Genomic DNA, 14,059 nt, shown 5'->3' with positions numbered 1-14,059 from the left:
TTTAACGCTAGCTAGCAACTTACCTTGGCTTCTTGCTGCCCTCGCGTAACAGGTAGTCAGCTTGCCATGCAGGCTCCTCGTGGAGTGCAAAGTAAGGCAGGTGGTTAGAGCGTTGGACTAGTAACCGGAAGGTTGCAAAAACGAATCCCCGAACTGACAAAGTAAAAATCTGTCGTTCTGCCCCTGAACAAGGCAGTTAACCCACCGTTCCTAGGCCGCCATTGAAAATAAGAATGTGTTCCTAACTGACTTGCCCAGTTAAATAAAGGTGTTAAAAAAAGTTTTAAAAAATTATCATAATTGAATTTTTTTTTTTTAAATCGGACAAAATTGGTGTCTATAAATACCGATTTCCGTTTGTTATGAAAACTTGAAATCGGCCCTAATTAATTCCGATTAATCGGTCGACCTCTATTCTATACTACACCACTGACTGTTAAACAGACACCTCCAGCACATCAGAGGCTGCTGCCTATAGACATAGATTAGGAATCACTGACCACTTTAAGGAAATGAGACACTTGCCACTTTAATAATGTCTCCGTAACTTGCATGACTCATCTCATACGTATATACTACTAATATGTATTCTATACTATGCCACTGTATCTTGGTCCAATGCCGCTCTGACATATGTATTCTTAATCCATTCCTTACTCAGATTTACGTGTATTTTGGGTATATGTTATGAAACTGTTAGATATTAGTTGTTAGACATTACTGCACTGTCGGAGCTAGAAGCACAAGCATTTCGCTACACCCGCAATAACATCTGCTAAACACGTGTATGTGACCAATAAATTAGATTTGGACACGATTTCTTGCACGGCCTCGGGTGTGAAATCCTGAAGACCCAAAAAATGTTCAGCTGCATTCACAATGATTCCTATTTACTTTGACTTCTTCTCCACTTGTGCTGTACAGATTATGAACACTGCGTTAAATAATACAAAGTCCACCTTTTTAACATGTAGCATTTCACTATCCGTCGGTTGATGAGAATCCTCCACTGGTCTTGGCGGCTCTACTATCATTGCTCCTTCCCCGCCACTCGTTCCTTCCAATCTTCTCACCACCTCCAGATAGGAGACACTATGGACACTCCTTACCCTTGCCACATTTAACATTTAACATTTAAGTCATTTAGCAGACGCTCTTATCCAGAGCGACTTACAAATTGGTGCATTCACCTTATAATATCCAGTGGAACAACCACTTTACAATAGTGCATCTAAATCTTTTAAGGGGGGGGTTAGAAGGATTACTTTATCCTATCCCAGGTATTCCTTGAAGAGGTGGGGTTTCAGGTGTCTCCGGAAGGTGGTGATTGACACCGCTGTCCTGGCGTCGTGAGGGAGCTTGTTCCACCATTGGGGTGCCAGAGCAGCGAACAGTTTTGACTGGGCTGAGCGGGAACTGTGCTTCCTCAGAGGTAGGGAGGCGAGCAGGCCAGAGGTGGATGAACGGAGTGCCCTTGTTTGGGTGTAGGGCCTGATCAGAGCCTGAAGGTACGGAGGTGCCATTCCCCTCACAGCTCCGTAGGCAAGCACCATGGTCTTGTAGCGGATGCGAGCTTCGACTGGAAGCCAGTGGAGAGAGCGGAGGAGCGGGGTGACGTGAGAGAACTTGGGAAGGTTGAACACCAGACGGGCTGCGGCGTTCTGGATGAGTTGTAGGGGTTTAATGGCACAGGCAGGGAGCCCAGCCAACAGCGAGTTGCAATAATCCAGACGGGAGATGACAAGTGCCTGGATTAGGACCTGCGCCGCTTCCTGTGTGAGGCAGGGTCGTACTCTGCGAATGTTGTAGAGCATGAACCTACAGGATCGGGTCACCGCCTTGATGTTGGTGGAGAACGACAGGGTGTTGTCCAGGGTCACGCCAAGGCTCTTAGCACTCTGGGAGGAGGACACAAGGGAGTTGTCAACCGTGATGGCGAGATCATGGAACGGGCAGTCCTTCCCCGGGAGGAAGAGCAGCTCCGTCTTGCCGAGGTTCAGCTTGAGGTGGTGATCCGTCATCCACACTGATATGTCTGCCAGACATGCAGAGATGCGATTCGCCACCTGGTTGTCAGAAGGGGGAAAGGAGAAGATTAATTGTGTGTCATCTGCATAGGAATGATATGAGAGACCATGTGAGGATATGACAGAGCCAAGTGACTTGGTGTATAGCGAGAATAGGAGTGGGCCAAGAACAGAGCCCTGGGGGACACCAGTGGTGAGAGCACGTGGTGCGGAGACAGATTCTCGCCACGCCACCTGGTAGGAGCGACCTGTCAGGTAGGACGCAATCCAAGCGTGGGCGGCGCCGGAGATGCCCAGCTCGGAGAGGGTGGAGAGGAGGATCTGATGGTTCACGGTATCAAAGGCAGCAGATAGGTCTAGAAGGATGAGAGCAGAGGAGAGAGAGTTAGCTTTAGCAGTGCGGAGAGCCTCCGTGACACAGAGAAGAGCAGTCTCAGTTGAATGCCCAGTCTTGAAACCTGACTGATTAGGATCAAGAAGGTCATTCTGGGAGAGATAGCAAGAGAGCTGGCCAAGGACGGCACGTTCAAGAGTTTTGGAGAGAAAGGAAAGAAGGGATACTGGTCTGTAGTTGTTGACATCGGAGGGATCGAGTGTAGGTTTTTTTCAGAAGGGGTGCAACTCTCGCTCTCTTGAAGACGGAAGGGACGTAGCCAGCGGTCAAGGATGAGTTGATGAGCGAGGTGAGGTAGGGGAGAAGGTCTCCGGAAATGGTCTGGAGAAGAGAGGAGGGGATAGGGTCAAGTGGGCAGGTTGTTGGGCGGCCGGCCGTCACAAGACGCGAGATTTCATCTGGAGAGAGAGGGGAGAAAGAGGTCAAAGCACAGGGTAGGGCAGTGTGAGCAGGACCAGCAGTGTCGTTTGACTTAGCAAACGAGGATCGGATGTCGTCAACCTTCTTTTCAAAATGGTTGACGAAGTCATCCGCAGAGAGGGAGGGGGGGGGGGGGAGGAGGATTCAGGAGGGAGGAGAAGGTAGCAAAGAGCTTCCTAGGGTTAGAGGCAGATGCTTGGAGTTTAGAGTGGTAGAAAGTGGCTTTAGCAGCAGAGACAGAAGAGGAAAATGTAGAGAGGAGGGAGTGAAAGGATGCCAGGTCCGCAGGGAGGCGAGTTTTCCTCCATTTCCGCTCGGCTGCCCGGAGCCCTGTTCTGTGAGCTCGCAGTGAGTCGTCGAGCCACGGAGCAGGAGGGGAGGACCGAGCCGGCCTGGAGGATAGGGGACAGAGGAAATCAAAGGATGCAGAGAGGGAGGAGAGGAGGGTTGAGGAGGCAGAATCAGGAGATAGGTTGGAGAAGGTTTGAGCAGAGGGAAGAGATGATAGGATGGAAGAGGAGAGAGTAGCGGGAGAGAGAGAGCGAAGGTTGGGACGGCGCAATACCATCCGAGTAGGGGCAGAGTGAGAAGTGTTGGATGAGAGCGAGAGGGAAAAGGATACAAGGTAGTGGTCGGAGACTTGGAGGGGAGTTGCAATGAGATTAGTGGAAGAACAGCATCTAGTAAAGATGAGGTCAAGCGTATTGCCTGCCTTGTGAGTAGGGGGGAAGGTGAGAGGGTGAGGTCGAAAGAGGAGAGGAGTGGAAAGAAGGAGGCAGAGAGGAATGAGTCGAAGGTAGACGTGGGGAGGTTAAAGTCACCCAGAACTGTGAGAGGTGAGCCATCCTCAGGAAAGGAACTTATCAAGGCGTCAAGCTCATTGATGAACTCTCCAAGGGAACCTGGAGGGCGATAAATGATAAGGATGTTAAGCTTGAAAGGGCTGGTAACTGTGACAGCATGGAATTCAAATGAGGAGATAGACAGATGGGTCAGGGGAGAAAGAGAGAATGTCCACTTGGGAGAGATGAGGATTCCAGTGCCACCACCCCGCTGGCTCGATGCTCTAGGGGTATGCGAGAACACGTAGTCAGACGAGGAGAGAGCAGTAGGAGTAGCAGTGTTATCTGTGGTAATCCATGTTTCCGTCAGCGCCAGGAAGTCTAGGGACTGGAGGGTAGCATAGGCTGAGATGAACTCAGCCTTGTTGGCCGCAGACCGGCAGTTCCAGAGGCTGCCGGAGACCTGGAACTCCACGTGGGTCGTGCGCGCTGGGACCACCAGGTTAGAGTGGCAGCGGCCACGCGGTGTGGAGCGTTTGTATGGCCTGTGGAGCGAAGCGTGGTGCACTATAGGGAATAGGGTGCCATTTTCAGACCATGTGTCTCTCAGTGGCAGGGGGAGGCGTTCTCCCAAGCAGAGGAAGAAGCACCAGCTGAACGGCAGCCTGACGGACGCAGACAAGGACCGCCTCATCTCCAACGACAGTGACGGCACCTACAGGAAATACCCTGGGGTCAACAACGTGGCCATCATTCTCTGTCAGGACTTTCTCCTTGTTTGGGCGGCGATCAGGCAGTCGACGTCACCGGCCTTCTAGCCGTCGCCGATCCACTTTTCATTTTCCATTTGTTTTGTCTTTGTTTTACACACCTGGTGTCAATTCCCCAATTACTTGTTCATTATTTAACCCTCTGTTCCCCCATGTTTTTTTGTATGTATACGGTCCGTTATTGTGGGCTAGTTTATTGTGTTGTATTTATTGATTTTTTTGAGTAAATTACGTTCCTTACTCATTTCTGCTGTCCTGCGCCTGACTCCTCCACACCAGCTACACACAGGCCGATTACATTCTCACTCACCCTAACAAAGCACTCCAAGAATTCAGGCGCATGTTCACCTCCACAGTTGCAGCATTCCCCTTCATCTGGCATACAATAGTCTTCCCTTGACACATGACCAAATCTTTTACATTTATGACACTGAAGGGGCTTGTGCACAAAAGCTCTTACAGGGTAAGAGCATTTTATAAGCATTTCGCTACACTCGCAATAACATCTGCTAACCATGTGTATGTGACCAATCAAATATGATATCTCATGAATCTAACTTTATATGAGAAGAAAGATACTCTTCATCAAAGAACAGTAGCATGGATTAAGTTAATTTATTTTTTCCGTCCACCATACAGATCAGTCGACGTGCACCAACCACTCCATCGATGTCTTCAGTTATATCCTCTGCCTTTATTTCTTGCGCCACCCCAGAAATAACCCCCTTGATAGGCACTCTGCTACGAAAATCCATGCAGGAAACATTCCACTCCGATATCTTTTTGAGTCTTAAAACACACTTCTTCTGCTCCGCAGACACACCAGAAATCTAAAAAAGAACACTTCTTATGACTCTCACCGACTCCACACTTTCTTCCAACACATTCCAGATTTTCCTGGAGACGTTATTTCCTAAGTAGCATTGATCCAAAACCATGACTCCGACTAAAAACGAGTCTAGTGGTTTCCTATTTTCCAACATAGCTTTACTTCTCTTGTTTCCCCTTTTCTTCACCAATGGGTCCCACTCATTCTCACTTTCTGTACTATTAGCTTCACCTGACTCACTACCAGTTTCAAACAGAACCTCAGTTTCCTCCATCTTCCGTCACATTCCCCCAGGCAAATGTACCAATGTTCCAGTGGTTTTAAATTTCTTAATTTGACCACTCTGTTGTTGGAGAATTTTCCTGTGCAACAGGAAATGCAAAATGTAGTGTATTCAAGGTTTAAAAATACTAATTTCCACTTAAATTTAGACTTGATTTGCCGTAACGAAAAATGTATCAATCGCTACAAAAAATGTCCATTAATTATAATCCACATTTCCTGTTGCTGCAGGATTATTTTCCTGCTGTAGCAAACTGGCTCAAATTAAGATCCTACATCTGTAATTGTTGCCCTAATAGTGGTAAGCAGTATTTGGTTTATCAGTTCTTTTTTTGTACCCATTGCGTGATTTATAAAAGTCAACACTTTTTCTCTTAATTTCTGAGTTCTTTATTTTTCCCCTTGATGATGGATGACAAATTGATTTTACATGCTTTATCTCGTTTTTGTACCCCAGTGAAACAGGAAGCCATACAAGGCCACAATACAGAGATTAATTTAAAAACATAGAATGTTAATGCAGATTCAATTTTGTTTATTTATTTATAAGAATCTTTAGGGGTGCCAATAATTTTGACACATATCTTTTTTAGATGTTTTAATTATTTCTCTCTAATACAATTGTATTAGTATAAAATTATGTCATTTCCTTTTTACAATACACACTGAGTACAATATACACTGAGTATAAAACAAATTAGGAACACTTTCCTACTATTGAGCACTCAGAACAGCCTCAATTTGTTGGGGGTTTGGACTCCACAAGATGTCGAAAGCATTCCACAGGGATGCTGGCCCATGTTGACTCTAATGCTTTGCTGGATGTCCTTTGAGTGGTGGACCATTTTTGATACACACGGGAAACTGTTGAGCGTGAAAAATCTATCAGCGTTACAGTTCTTGACATAAACCGGTGTGCCTGGCACATACTACCATACCCTGTTCAAAAGCAGCTACTTTTTTGTCTTGCCCATTCACCCTCTGAATGGCAGACATATACAATCAATGTCTCAGTTGTCTCAAGGCTTAAAAATCCTTCTTTAACCTGTCTCCTCCCCTTCATCTACACTAAATGACATCGATAAGGGATCATAACTTTCACCTATGGATTCACCTGGTCAGTCTATGTCATGGAAAGAGCATGTGTTCTTAATGTTTTGTACACTCAGTGTAGCTCAGTATTTGTACTATTTATTTTATAGTATTTTTTGCTAATCTTTATCAAGCGATCCAATAATTTTGGTTATGACTAACTTACTGTCATTCGGGGGGCAGGCAGCCTATCAGTTAAGAGTGTTGGGTCAGTAACTGAAAGGTCACTGGTTAAAATCCCCTAGCTGACTAGGTGAAAAACCTGTCGATGTGCCCTTGAGCAAGGCACTTAACCCTAATTGCTCCTGTAAGTCCCTTTGGATAAGAGTTTCTGCTAAAAGACAAAAATGTCTATTCTGACTTACAGTTTTTGGAGGCTGAGTGTTTGGTTGCCAGTCACAGTTTGACAGTTAGAGAATTGACCCGGCTACATCCTTTGAGATATATCCTAATATTTAGCATTGATTGCTGTAATAGTGAGTGTGTTGTATTTGTCACTGGTCGGTCTGGCTGTATTCTACAGTGCATGTGTCTCCAGTGAATATGAGCTACTGGAGAGGCAGTTCTGTGTGAGTAACATCCAGAGCCCATTCCTGCTCCTTCTCCTCTGTATATCTTTGCATCAAAGTCACCATGATATGATTATTTCCCTGTACTTTATTTCCCAGGATGCATTGCTCCGACTGGCCTCAGTCACAGATTCCTCTTCCCTGCGGGACGCCATCAGAAAGGCTCTCCAGGCTGTCCTCTCTGAAGTGGTGTGTTTCTACTGTCTCCGTCATGATTTATATCTAAAGTCTGTCTCCATCCTACTCACCAACATACTGTATTCTCCCTGGGGTAGGGCTTACAGAGAAACAGGAAACCAAGTGAATGACACAAAACAGGCCAAATACCATCCACTTGTACATGTTTGACCAAGTAATGAAGAAAATGTCAAATATTCCAACCATATTTTCTCCTGCTTGGTCTTGAAGCATACATACACTCCCCTCCATATGTATTTGGACAGTGAAGCTATTTTTATTTTGGCTCAATATACCAACATTTTGAAATGTAGATAAAATGTTTAATATCAAGACAACAGTACAGAATGTCACCTTTATTTCAGGGTATGTTCATATATCTGTTTTACTGTTTAGAAAGGAAAGCACTTTATGTACAGTATCTACCCCATGTCATAAGTATTTGGAAAAATTTGCTTATAGGGTATTAAAGTATTCAAAACCTTAGTATTTAGTCCCATATTCCTTGCACACAATGACTACATCAAGCTTGTGACTCTACAAACTTGTTGGATGCATTTGCGGTTTGTTTTGGATTATGTTTTGCCCAATAGGAACTGAATGGTGAATGATGACTGGAGTAATTTTATTTCTAAGTGAGTAGATAAGATGTTTCTGAATAATGATGAGAGAGAATGTTACATGCTAACCTCTCACCATTACCACTAACAGGGTGGGTTAGCATTTTATATCATACCCCCAAGATATGCTAACCTCTCACCATTACCACTAACAGGGTGGGTTAGCATTTTATATAATACCCCCAAGATATGCTAACCTCTCACCATTAACAGGGTGGGTTAGCATTTTTGGGGGTATAATATTTGTGCCTCTAACATTTTTCTCACTCATCATTATTGATGACCCATTCATGATTATCCATACTCATGGTACCATCCACATGAATGTAGAAGTGTTCATAAACACCTTTGATTCTTACTCACAATAAAAGTGACTACAAAATGGCACAAGACATTATTCACCATTCAGTTCCTATTGGGCAAAACGTTATCCAAAATACAACCAAAACAAACCACAAATGCATCCAACAAGTTTGTAGAGTCACAAGCTTGATGTAGTCATTGCATGCTAGGAATATGAGACTAAATACAAACTTTTGACTAAACGTAATACACTATAAGGGAATTTGTAGACTTCCTGAAATAGGAGGACTAGAAACAGAAAGTGCTTTCAAAAAAGATACGCATGAAAATACCCTCAAACAAAATCTGATATTCTGTACTGTCGTCTAATATGAAACATTATATCTTGAATGAGAATACCGGAGTTTTTAGCTTTACTGTCCAAAAATACATATGGAGGGGCGTGCATGTGGGTTTTAACCCCCTCATTAACAGGCTGCCCCCCTCTCTCTTATAGGACAGTGTATACGTCTATCTATTAGATGCAGAGACAGGATGCTTGTGGTGTGAAGAACCACCTCATGAGCTACAGAAGGAGGGGAAACTCAGGTAATAGGCTGATGTGGTACCCAGTTGACCTGTACTTCAGACAGTCATAATTTAGTCTTCATTTTCCCTCAAGTGACATTGTTTGTAATTTAATATATCAGCCAAAGGCATGGTGTTGTTTTTTATAAAGACTACCTGTCATTTATGACATACAAGCAATATTCTATAATATAGGAAATATCTCTAATAATATGTTATATTATCTAGATGGCTTTGGTTGTTACCTAACTGGCTAAAAGTGAATTAGCTAGCTTACCAATTGACCTAGCTAGCCAGCCAACTTTTGGTATACTAATTTGGCAGACAATTTTGGTGGACAACTTTTGGTATGCAATGCAATTATATTGACCAAATTTGGTGGACAATTTTTCGCGCTCAACTTTCCGGGGACAATATTCTGGAATCCAATGCAATGACATTGACCGACAGGACCATCGTCAAAAATAACTTTACCTTAAGTTAATTAACTAGGCAAGCTGGCTCCCATGTCTCAGTCCCAGCAATGTGTCAGCATGTTTTTGGAACACAGTTACTCACAATGAACTTACCCGGTTTATCTCCATCACTGCTGACACTCGCGATGTACCGGAAGGTCGGTAGGAAACAGGTTGCAGGCTTCACATTCACGCTCGGCGCAGCACCTGGTTTCAGTCGGAGTCTCATTACCGAATCCTGTCTTCCACTGGTTATAGCCATCGGAATCCTCTGGGGTGAAATAAGTACTACATACAGTAGACATGCCCCCAGTTCCCTTACTCCAATACGCTCGCTTCAACCGGACAAACCAGTCCCACTTCAAAGCTAGCTTCTGGTTTTTGGGCCACAAATGAGTCGTAACCTTGTCCTTGTGGGTATTACTGCACCCAGCAACAACACACCTACTTGGCATATTTAGCTTCTAAAAAAACCTGTTGGGTTGCACTTTTAAAAAAGCTGTTGGGTCTGAAATGAAAACGAAAACTAGCTATGGACAAAGGAAAAAACTACAACACTTACTAGCTCGCTCAACTACTACTACCAAACGCACAGGAGAAGAGCAGATGCAGTTTTTTGCATTAATTTATATGTTTTCTTCTGCGTGGATGAACATAGTGGCTCACTAGCGCCAACACTTGGTTTAGAATGTAATTACATGCTAGCATGGCTAGTAGCTAACGTTAGCCAGATGGACCTAGCTCTGTAGCACCGGTTTTCCATATGACGTTGAGAAATAGTGCGTTGTGGGTAGTTCTGAACATATCCAGAAATAAGTGAATAAATATGTAAAAATGTTGTTATAGGTAACCAGATCGTGACTACAACTAAGTTACTATGTCTTTGACCACTCTGTGTTGTTACTTTGGTGAGTAAAATCTCATGCTTCCTACCCTTTAAATCAATTGGCAATACTTTATTTGACTATCAATAACATTTCAGCAAACTATCTACTCACCCTAACCCTAGCTCTAATCCTAACCTTAACCCTTATCCTAAACCTAAACTTAACCCTAGCCGTAGCCCTTACCCTAACACTTATTCTAAACCTAACCGTAACATTATCAAGCAGTTGCTCATCAACAGATAGCTTGCTGATAGTATGACCATCTGTAGGGCATCTATAGATGGAAAATCTGGACTATCCAAATAAAGTGTGACCAATCAATCAAATCTTTGTCTCTCTCAGGGATGTGGTTGTCCAGCAGAGGAGAGTACAATGTGAGGGTCTTCCTTCCTCAGTGCTGCAGGAGCAACAGAGAGAGAGACTAACAGAACCACTGCAGCAGGACAAAAGAGGTGTGTATTTGTTTTTGTCTATCTGTCATAATAATTTGTTGGGTGCTTATAATTGTCGTATTTCACACGTGTACATTTAAAATATGTTTTTTGCATATCCCAAATCTACCTGAGAGACCCTCTGAGAGGGTGACCCTGGAGCAATTAGGGTTAAGTGCCTTGCTAAAGGGCACATCTACAGATTTGTTCACATTGTAGGCTTGGGGATTTGAACTAGCAAGCTTTCTGTTACTGGTCCAATGCTCTAACCTCTAGGCTACCTGCCTCCATGTATCAGTATTTGTGTGGGTTGCAGCGTGAACAATAGCAACTATACTCGAAACGATTTGAGAGAGTTCAAAACAGTGCACAGTCCTCCTCCAGGCTAATACTTCCCTCCTCTCCACCCTCTCATTTTCTATAATTTTCTCTCCATCTTCTCCACCTCCACCCCAGTGTTGATCATTCCAATTCTGGACCGGGACCAAGGTGTAGCTACCGCCCTCCTCTTGGTGAGCATGATCCACTGAACCCTCTCACCTCTCTGCCTTACAGTGTGAAAGATAATACTTTCTAAACACTCTGTGTCTTTTCTATTCTAAAAGGTTTGCTGTACACTGCCCACTATAGCTCAGGAACAAAGCCTTGATGTCCTGGAGAAACATGTGAGTCTGAAATGCCTTCTCCAGACCCACCAGTCCTTTCATGGGATCACATTCGGGGACAGCAGGCCTGCTCTGAATGTAGCTGACATTTGCTGGTATAACTCTGATTGTCCCTCACAGGTCACCATAGCCTGTAAGAGAGTCCAGGCTTTGCAGGGCCAAAGGCTCATTCAGGGGTCAGAGGTCAACAGGACACCATGTCTATCCCTGAACAGGAGGACAACACCTGATGTGGACTACAGTGCACTGGATCATCAGATCCTGAGGCTTTGCGGTATGATAGTGGGATGGGAGACATGCACCTGTATTATGTTGTCTATACAGTGGCAAGAAGAAGTATGTGAACCCTTTGGAATTACCTGTATTTCTGCATAAATTGGTCATAACATTTTATCTGATCTTCATCTAAGTCACAAAAATAGACAAACACAGTCTGCTTAAACTAATAACACACACAATTATACGTTTTCATGTCTTTATTGAACACACCGTGTAAACATTCACAGTGTAGGGTGGACCCTCCTTTGGCAGCAATAAACTCAACCAAACGTTTTCTGTAGTTGCGGATCAGACCTGCACAACGGTCAGGAGTAATTTTGGACCATTCATCTTTACAAAACTGTTTCAGTTCAGCAATATTCTTAGGATGTCTGGTGTGAACCGCTCTCGAGGTCATGCCACAGCATTTTAAATCGTGTTAAGGTCAGGACTCTGACTGGGCCACTCCAGAAGGTGTATTTTATTCTGTTGAAGCCATTCTGTTGTTGATTTACTTCTGTGTTTTGGGTCGTTGTCCTGTTGCATCACCCAACTTCTGTTGAGCTTCAATTGGCAGACAGATAGCCTTACATTCTCCTGCAAAATGTCCTGATAATCTTGTGAATTCAGTTTTCCGTCGATGATAGCAAGCTGTCCAGGCCCTGAAGCAGCAAAGCAGCCCCAAACCATGATGCTCCCTCCACCATACTTTACAGTTGGGATGAGGTTTTGATGTTGGTGTGCTGTGCCTTTTTTTCTCCACACATAGTGTTGTGTGTTCTTTCCAAACAACTCAACTTTAGTTTCATCTGTCCACAGAATATTTTGCCAGAAGTGCTGTGGAACATCTAGGTGCTCTTTTCCGAACTTCAGACTTGCAGCAATGTGTTTTTTGGACAGCAGTGGATTCTTCCGTGGTGTCCTCCCAGGAACACTATTCTTGTTTAGTGTTCTACGTATCGTAGACTCATCAACAGAGATGTTAGCATGTTCCAGAGGTTTCTGTAAGTCTATAGCTGACACTCCTGTATTCTTCTTAACCTCATTGAACATTCTGCACTGTGCTCTTGCAGTCATCTTTGCAGGACGGCCACTCCTAGGGAGAGTAGCAACAGTGCTGAACTTTCTCCATTTATAGACAGTTTGTCTTACCGTGGACTGATGAACATCAGGGCTTTTAGAGATACTTTTGCAACCCTTTCCAGCTTTATTCAAGTCAGCAATTCTTAATCTTAGGTCTTCTGAGATCTCTTTTGTTCGAGGCATGATTCACATCGTGCAATGCTTCTTGTGAATAGCAAACTCAAATTTTGTGAGTGTTTTTTATATGGCAGGGCAGCTCTAACTAACATCTCCAATCTCGTTTCATTGATGATGCAGAAATCCAAGTAATTCCAAAGGGTTCACATACTTTTTCTTGCCAATGTAGATACATCCATGCTGAGCATCGGATATTGGTAGATAAGAATATATGATTAAATAATATAAAGTAATGACTTCATGTTGATTCTTTCACCTTCTTACTATAGGAGAGTTGTATGACCTGGACGCTGCCTCTCTTCAACTAAAAGTAATTCGTTATGTGAGTCTAGACCCAAAAATAAACTGTGAATTATCAGAGCTGGTTGATTGTTTGATTGATACACAGTGACTGTTTGACTGAATGGTTTGTATTGTTGTTTTCACAGCTGGAGGAGCAGACTCAATCATTGTGCTGCTGTTTACTTCTGGTATCAGAGGATAACCAGCAGCTGTTCTGTCAGGTACACATACACACACAATATTCAATATTCTAAAATGAAGCAAAAGTTGCAAAAATAAACAAACAAAAACAAGTTTGTTAGATGTCTTTGTTATTCCTCAGGTAGTTGGAGACAAGGTTCTGAAGGCAGAGATCAGTTTCCCAGTAAGTTACACAACACAGCCCTTCTTTCCCTCTGACATTACCACCTGTGCCCCTGCTGCTGCCCCTTACTCAGCCTGACCCTGTCTATCTGTCTGGGGTCCAGCTGACGTTTGGCCACCTTGGTCAGGCTGTGGAGAAAAGGAAGAGCACCTCCCTGCAAGACGTCACTCCAGTAAGAACACTGAAATGTTCCTGATCAGTATTGTGGTGTTTTGTAGTCTTACAGTAGGTAGTAGGTTTGGATGTGTTTGATGCTCGTGTTCTCTACATCTCTGCCCCTTTCCCTTCTTCTCTGGGCTGCTACTGTAGGAGGAACACCAGCAGCTGAACAGCACTCTGGGATTTGAAGTTCTCTCTATGCTGTGTGTTCCTGTTGAGTGTCGGGCCACCACCAAGGTTGTGGCCCTCGCCTGTGCCTTCAACAAAAAAGGAGTAGATAGGTATATATCTATGTGTGTTAGCGTAAGCATGCATACGGCTGCCTGTGAGTGTATACCTGTGTGCATGGATAGCTGCATCTGTGTGTGTCTTACTGTAAAATATTGTGTGTGTGTGTGTGTGTGTGTTGTGTGTGTGTGTGTGTGTGTGTGTGTGTGTGTGTGTGTGTGTTTGTTTGTCATCCTTC

The 14,059-nt window shown here is 44.0% G+C and overlaps 1 protein-coding gene across 1 annotated transcript in view; it reads left to right on the top strand.

Moving 5' to 3' along the window:
• The window catches only part of LOC106603240 (cGMP-dependent 3',5'-cyclic phosphodiesterase), a 49,974-nt gene that overhangs the window by 22,801 nt on the left and 13,114 nt on the right, over positions 1-14,059 (top strand). The window contains exons 2-12 of the mRNA XM_045717061.1: positions 7,265-7,354; positions 8,762-8,853; positions 10,517-10,626; positions 11,062-11,117; positions 11,211-11,270; positions 11,391-11,544; positions 13,058-13,110; positions 13,217-13,291; positions 13,393-13,434; positions 13,538-13,606; positions 13,744-13,874. Of these exons, the coding sequence (XP_045573017.1) occupies positions 7,265-7,354; positions 8,762-8,853; positions 10,517-10,626; positions 11,062-11,117; positions 11,211-11,270; positions 11,391-11,544; positions 13,058-13,110; positions 13,217-13,291; positions 13,393-13,434; positions 13,538-13,606; positions 13,744-13,874 (932 nt within the window). The remainder of the gene's footprint in view (positions 1-7,264; positions 7,355-8,761; positions 8,854-10,516; positions 10,627-11,061; positions 11,118-11,210; positions 11,271-11,390; positions 11,545-13,057; positions 13,111-13,216; positions 13,292-13,392; positions 13,435-13,537; positions 13,607-13,743; positions 13,875-14,059) is intronic.

Source organism: Salmo salar, chromosome ssa04 (assembly GCF_905237065.1).
Source record: "Salmo salar chromosome ssa04, Ssal_v3.1, whole genome shotgun sequence".
In the NCBI taxonomy this organism is placed as follows: domain Eukaryota; kingdom Metazoa; phylum Chordata; class Actinopteri; order Salmoniformes; family Salmonidae; genus Salmo; species Salmo salar.
Note: the sequence above shows the minus strand (reverse complement) of the source record. Positions and strands in the feature narration are given on the sequence as shown.